Here is a 7,756-nt window from a genome sequence, read left to right on the forward strand (position 1 = left end):
ATTATAATGACTAATTAATAATATTATATTATTGATATTAGTTGGTCTTAAACTAAACTAGGTACGAATGACTAACTGACAATATAGTGATGATTGAAATTTTATCTCAATTATATTGATCAAATGATTTTAATAATTATTGATAGATAATAGTTTATTTATAAGTTATAAAAATAATATTTTATGTTATTATAAAATAAAATAATATATATTTTTAATATAAATATTTATTTATTAACTATATAAATATGATAAATTAAAAAAAAATTAATAACACGGCAACATGGGGCGGACGTTTAAAAGCTTGTTCTCCCTTATTTTTTTTCTTTTTAAGATTTTTTAAATTAAATTAGTATTATTGGATTTAAAAAATTGTTGTTGAATAAAACTACATAAATAGTTTCACAAAATAGTCACTTGAATATATATAATCAAGAGATACATTTTAAATCTAAGAATTATATAATAAAACTATTTTAGATGGACTCCTTTAGTTACAAAATTTTCATAACGAATGGAGAACCTATAATAAGACTATCACAGGAAAAAAATCAAATGAAACTATTCAGATGACAGCTTGGCAGGCACTTATGTGTAATCAACAATTATTAGCCCTCCTTGAATTCACATATCATATGCATTACTTTAGAATTACTTTAGAACCAGTTCATTTCATTTAAGATGGCCTTATTGATAAGAATAATTTAACCTTGTAAGACTTTCAGGACTCATGGACCTAGAAGCACGAAATTAAATAGATTATATATTTGAAAAATAAATGAAAATTCAAATGAGTTTAATATATAACAAAAATTTGAGAAAATAATGTTTATTGAATCTATATTAAATAAGGACTTGAGACATACAGAGTTATGACTGGTCAGCTAGTTTCGTTTTTAAGAATGGCAATGTGGTCGAGTTGGTAGTGAGAATCGCTTCCCTACCCGCCACAGGGGGTTTGGAATCGGGCAAAAACTAATCCACTGCGATGTTGAGCGGGCAAGTTTCTCGCAAGGTTTTATTTTTCATTTTAATTTATTATTATATAATATAAATTTATTTATAAAAAAATAAATTGCAAGTTATAAATATAAAATTTTAGCCGTACATAAATACATAAAAAATTATTTTTGATAAATAATAATAATAATATATTATTATCAAGTAAGTTACGACAATTCGGGGCAAGGGACTGACTTTTCCCCGCACAATATCGAGGTTAGAATAGAGTAAAAAAAAAAAAAAACCGACCGTAGAGAGAAACGGATCAAGTCTTGTTGTTCCTTTCATGGTGTGAAGTAGAGAGTGATTTTTCCTATTATTTTTTTGGCATGCATTAAAATGGAGATGTAAAGAGGTTTCCTGACAGATCTGAGGTGTTTTTGTAGCGCAAAGAAGGTTCAAACTCAAGAATATTTTATATATTCTAAATAAAGCTATTAGTAATTGTCTTTACACATTACAAAGAAACTAACAATATCTCTAGTACATCACAAACAAAGAAGAAATCAGTGGCCAAGAAGGGGAAAAGAAAGAGTGTGCCACAACTGTAAAGCCATAAAAATGTAATCTTCAACAACAACCTACCTTTCACACACTAAAACCAGGTTCAAAAAGAATGACACAGATAATTTACTAGCACACATCATCCTTTCATCAGAATTAGTTTTTCTCTTTTTTTTTTTTAAATACATTCCCTCCTTATTCAGACAAAAGTGTTACCTGCAATTAATGCCCTACTAAAAAATAATTTGTTCTTAAGATCCGCAGCAAGCTGATTTTTGGCCAGCCTGACCAGCCCCACCAGCCTGGTCTGGTTGATTGATCTTAATTGTTGTAGGCTGCAACAATTAAAAAGAACAAAAAATGGTAAACAAATAGATTATTCCCTCTTTTTTTTATTAACTTCTAGCTTCAAAACAGTTGCATGAAATTCAAAATACCTCAGCCTTTGAGTCCGTATCAGCAAGTCTTTGCTTTATATCCCTTGCTATGGAAAAGAAAACTTCCTCAACATTTAGATTTGTCTTTGCACTCTGCAATTCACAATTTTCAATAAATACCAAATTTGTGCAATTAACTTCAAAATCTGCAAGCATTACTTACAGTTTCAAAGAACTTGATCCCGTACTCATCAGCAAGTGCTTGGCCCTTGGATGTTGGGACAGCCTACGAAAATAACAATGGGGTATATGAACTTTCAAGTAATCTATAGAAGGTTTGCATTTGTGTGAACAAGAGAGAAAAATTAACTGCTTAAAGTTATGGATATATTAACAACTCAGCTCATGCAACTAAAAAACAGTCAAAATTAGTCAAATGGCAATGAAAAGCCATCTAAGCATACATTTTCAATCAATAAATATAAAAAAATTATACCCTTTTACTCTCATCGATGTCAGCCTTGTTCCCCACCAATATCTTGTTAACATTATCCGAAGCGTGCTGTTCAATGTTGCGAATCCAATTCTTAATGTCTGAAAATGGAGACACGCCACGTTTATGAGAAAAAATAAAGGACACCAAAAGGTGTATAAATTGTTTATTGCTTGGCTCAAACTCTTTACTTCTTGGAAAGTTCAGTTCCTGGAAGTTCACTTCCCAGAAAGTAATTTACCATCACAGGGGTAAGTTAGTTCCTGGCAAGAGAGGGAAATTTCTTCCTTGACTTTCCAGGAAATTGAGATAAAATAACAACCAAACAAGATAGATTTTTCACACTTTCAGGGAACCTGAAGTTCCTTAGCTAAGTTCCCCCCAACCAAACAAGATGTAACTTCCCAACTATCCACCTCATTGTAAAGTGAAATTGGACTATGCAAATGAGAATGGTCTAAACACGAATACATAAATACAGAGAAAAAAATGATCCAAGCAGTACATCAGGGTGAAGCAAAAACAACCTGATAAAGAGAACAGAAACTTACTGTTGAAAGATGATTCATCAGTAACATCATACACTAGCAAAATACCCATTGCTCCACGATAGTAAGCTGTCAAAGCAATGAGGAATGAATGAGCAAGGAAACAAATGAGAGATGAATTGCAAAATGATCTTTTGAAACAAATGCAGGAGGAAGAAGTAGACAACTTTCAGGAAACAGTGCCACAAAGATACAAGATAATTTAAATCTAAACCTACTGAGAGGCCCATAAAAATGCATAGGACAATTTATTAGCCTGATGGGAAGATTTAATTCACTTGACAATCTTCTCCACACAGAGGTGGCACTAGGCCCGTAGCAGAGAAATACCATGAAATGTAACCATTAAAAAGAGAATGCATTCAAGCATCAGACTTCTAGTTAGGCATTCACTTAAGTACTGATGTGAAAGCATATTCCTCAAAAGAAAGTGGCTAAAGGATTTCTCAGGTTGACTAATTAATTGTTCAACCTTACTATTCAATTCAAGTAAACCCTTTTAAGACCTGAGCTTGAGCAATCATAATCAACCATTAAACTTCTTCCAGGCTACCCTACTTCCCAAAATTCCGAAGGGTCACACAAGAAAAGACCCATTTCTCCAATCAGGAAAAAAATGAAACTTATTAGGTTTATCAAATTGACTGGTTCCACCTGGAAATCTTCAAGGCAAATAACATAAATATCAGAAACCACCTGCCAATTCAATTTCTTTCATGTGGAATATGCATTATTACCTACCTGAGAAAAGGACACTAGATTTTACCCAAATACCATCTCTCATTTCTTAGATTGAAATACCATTACCTATATAACAGAAACTTACAACTTACCAGTTGTAATTGTTCGGAACCGTTCCTGACCAGCTGTATCCCAAATTTGAAGCTTAATTCTTTTTCCATCAAGCTCAATGGTTCTTATCTTGAAATCAATACTGCATAAGGAAAAGTAATCTTGGGAAGTCAAGAGAATTCCTCTTAGAGGAAGCAAATAATGCAGTTTGATCCCATAGCCATAGTTAAGGCAATACAGACCCAATGGTGGTGATAAAACTAGTAGTGAAGGAACCATCTGAGAAGCGTAAAAGAAGGCAACTCTTGCCCACCCCTGAGAAGTTAAACAACAAGAACAATTGAAATATTTAGTTCAATGTCACTTGCAGATCAAACTTAGGATTATGCAAATCCAGTAAAGGACATGAATTTTCCAATAAAAAAAAAAAAGCAATATAACAAGAACATATTAATGAGAAGCACATGCTAGAACTTATAGGATTAGACATTCTCCAGCAGACAGTTCAAAACTATAAATTACACACCAAGCATGTGAGTCTGGATATTTATGTTTGGTGAACTTTTGAACCACATTAAACCAGTGTATTCTCTTAAGAAAATGGATCAGGTCCAACTCACTCAAAAAGCTAGCTCAAGGGAGTAAGAGTGTCCAAGGCCTTATAGGGGGAACATTACCCTTATCCCAAACCAATGTGGGATGATAAAACCACCACCCTCACGCCCAGGGCCAAATACCTGGAGCATGAAACACCTATAAGAGGCCCAACATTGGTTGGGGAGGCTTTGATACCATCTCAAGAAAATAGGCCAAACCTAACTCACCTCTAAAAGCTAGCTCAAGAGAGGATTGCCCAAGGCCTTATAAAAGGCACATTATCCCTATCCCAAACCAATGTGGGATATTAACATATTCCCCTATATATGCCCAACCTAAATCCCTTACTTTAATATGACAATTGAATTATTAGTTTTATTACTTAGAGTTTCCTTACAGAAATCAATAAATCCGAATCCAACAGTAAACATATACACATCAGAGCACAAGATAGCAATTCATCCAACATGATGAGAAATTGCAAGGCCAGTAAGGAGATCATGCAATCTCCAGCAATGAGTTTAAAGGCTATTACCATGTTATCATCCTAACAAAAGAAAATACTCAGGGTAGACCTGAAGCCACTACCTTCCAGTATTTTTATCATAAGATGGCTGAAATACTAAAAATGTGTCCTTGGACTTGCACACCAAAAATTTTTGCCACTGCCCCAAACAGTGGCACCTCTTCAACTTTGCTCTTAATCATCTATAAATGTGAAGTTTACCACTAATGATTAACTAGCCAACTAATTCTTCTCACTATGGAAGCATTAACCAATCTCATCTCTGAAGCCCTGATGAAGCTATCTATTTTCCATTTTTCAGTTCAGTATGCTTGTATATTATTTTTAACCAAAACAGGAAAGGGGGAAAACGTCAGAGAATAAGTACCTATACTTGTCACCAAATCGGGAAAACAGGAAAGAGAGAAAATGTCAGAGAATAAACCTCTGTAGAAATACTTGTCAAACACCATAAATAGCTCGATAAAATAACCAATTCCAAAGTTTTCACATATCAGCAATGCTGAAAATCAGACAATTTCCAACTTCGAAGACCTCCAAGGCTCCAACTAACCGTGTTCTATTTTCCTAGTAAGGCCAACTCCATAAGCTTTTGACCAAGTTACAAAGAACCAGGGTATAAAGTTGAATGAAAGAGAGAGATGCAGGCAACAGGTTAAAAGTAACTACTAAATATAAACATAAGCAGAGAGATTCTTATCATGATCACAAGTTCAATATGAAGCATAAGTATTTTGACTGATGAGATGTTCATCTCAGAATCTTCAATCCTCAAAGGCTCAATCAAATAACTGGCAGAGTTTTGAAGTTCGTTTAAGTAAGCACATGGACCTAGTTTATCAACAAACAATTTCAAGGAATACACCTTGATATCAATACAGAACAAAACTTAATCGCAATCTTGGAATTCAAGCAGAAATGAGGAGAAAGGACAGGTAGCAAGAGGCAAAGAAAGAGCTGGACTACCCCAATCCAGCAAGGTGGCCTATGGAATATTACCAGATACAACAGCAAAAGATCCATCAAAGACCAACACCAAAAACCATTATATTATCCCAATTCATAAATAAAAGCATAATGAAGTACCCAAAGACTGACACCACCATTCATGTTGGAAGCAAGATCTCCTCAACTCTTGCGGCATTAGATATTCTACAACAGAAATCCTGTTCACTTTCTAATCAAAGCCTTCATTGCTCGTCAAATAATGAGAAATATTAGAGCCTCCTGAACTCAAAGAAACTCTATAAAATATAAAATAAGCACTTCCAAACCATGACTCCAAAGGAAAAAAAAATCATGAAATACCTATGCAGTGAGTCAGGGACACTGGGACTGGTTAAAACAGCAAAAAACATTCTTGCTCATCTTTCAACAAAATTTTGATCAACATATTTCAAACTATATTCTTACCTAAAGCATTGAGGCCTATTCTTCTTGGAGAACAAAGAAGTGAGCGAATATAATGCTCAATAGAAAATGAAGAAGGAAAAAAAATTCTAATATTCCATAATTTCCATCAGGTTCAATACTTCTATCCAACCCCACTACCTCCGCTTTAGTAACTACAACTACAACAACAACAAATAAACCTTGATCTCAAACTAATTGAGGTAGTTGAGTTCGGTTATATGATCTTTTCCGTCATTCAGCTCGGTTGGACACCAAATCCATATCAATTTCCAAAACTAAGAAAAAAAAAATGCAGATGTGACTACAAAGAAAGCTTTAGAAGCATCATTTCAAACAAAGACCAAACTTCTAGGCATTTTGGAGACCTGATTTGCAAGAAAACGAATAATAAAATCAAAACTGCCATCCTCAGGGTTCAAGAAAATGCAAATCAATAACACAAAGCTCATAATGCTGGAGAACTATGCCGTAACAAATCAAATCCTTCAAGAAAACAGATAGTGGACGAGATATTAACACCAACAAAGCAAACTAAAACTAACATAACTTTTAACAAAAACCGATCCGTTTGCTTGTGGAGAAAATGAAAAGCAAAGGAAAGGAAAATCAATGAGATCTTGTACCACTGTCGCCGATCAAGAGAAGCTTTATGAGGTAATCGTAATCGGCTCGAGCCCTCGCAGGTGGAGCAGCCATCGAAAAATCAACGAGTAGAAAAAAGGAACCAGATCAAGGAATAGACAAACAGAGTCAAGGGGAGATGGAGAGGTCTCCAAAGAGCTCACATGTGAAAGGCCATAGAGATTTTAGAGGGGAGAGAGAGAGAGAGACAGAGAGAGAGAGAGAGGGATAGCTCCGGGCCGTGGCTGGCTAGCACCGGAACCGGACCATTGGGGCTCGTTCAGTTCTGGTTTTGATTTGGTCAGGTCAGGTGGAGTGGCGGTTTAAGGTTTAATTTGTCTTTGAGTTCATTTTAAGGCTTGGGCTAAGTTAGATTCAAAATTCTATTGATTTTGGTTAAATTTTTAAATTAATTATTTTATGTGGGAATTATTAATTATTTTATTTTAATAATATATGTTTTAACATTATAATTTAATAATTAAACATATTTTTATAAAATATTTTAAAAAATAATTATTACAAAAAAATATTTTTTATATATAAATTATTTTTCTCAAAATAAATCAACGTTAAACTGACTAGATTCAACTGTGTTATCATTATATGCCTCAATAAAATTTTTAAAAAATAATAAAAAAAACTAATTGTTGAAGATAATCCAAGGAAGAAACCAACCACTTTTTTATGGGCATGTGTGGATACATACGAGTAAAATACTCTTTTCTGCTATATCCCACCTGGATTTTGAGCCTCTAATAGCTTATGAAACATGATTGGAGATACAGATCATATATATAATCCTAACAGTCTTTGTGTATTCCTTTTATAAATAAAAATAATTATAAATAAAATTAATTAAACATAAATATGCTATCATATT

The 7,756-nt window shown here is 33.7% G+C and overlaps 1 protein-coding gene across 1 annotated transcript; it reads right to left on the reverse strand.

Annotated features, from left to right (window-relative positions):
- Positions 1-1,399: 1,399 nt before the first annotated feature.
- On the reverse strand, positions 1,400-7,046 carry LOC110645511 (ras-related protein RABE1c). Its single transcript, XM_021798713.2, has 8 exons — positions 6,876-7,046; positions 3,959-4,031; positions 3,758-3,858; positions 2,928-2,993; positions 2,380-2,477; positions 2,107-2,169; positions 1,944-2,036; positions 1,400-1,841 (listed from the first exon to the last, which is right to left on the reverse strand). Exons 1-8 carry the CDS (start codon positions 6,946-6,948, stop codon positions 1,758-1,760), a joined length of 651 nt encoding a protein of 216 aa, XP_021654405.2. The 5' UTR covers positions 6,949-7,046; the 3' UTR covers positions 1,400-1,757.
- Between the last annotated feature and the right edge of the window lie 710 nt (positions 7,047-7,756).

Source organism: Hevea brasiliensis, chromosome 6, assembly GCF_030052815.1.
Source record: "Hevea brasiliensis isolate MT/VB/25A 57/8 chromosome 6, ASM3005281v1, whole genome shotgun sequence".
In the NCBI taxonomy this organism is placed as follows: Eukaryota; Viridiplantae; Streptophyta; class Magnoliopsida; order Malpighiales; family Euphorbiaceae; genus Hevea; species Hevea brasiliensis.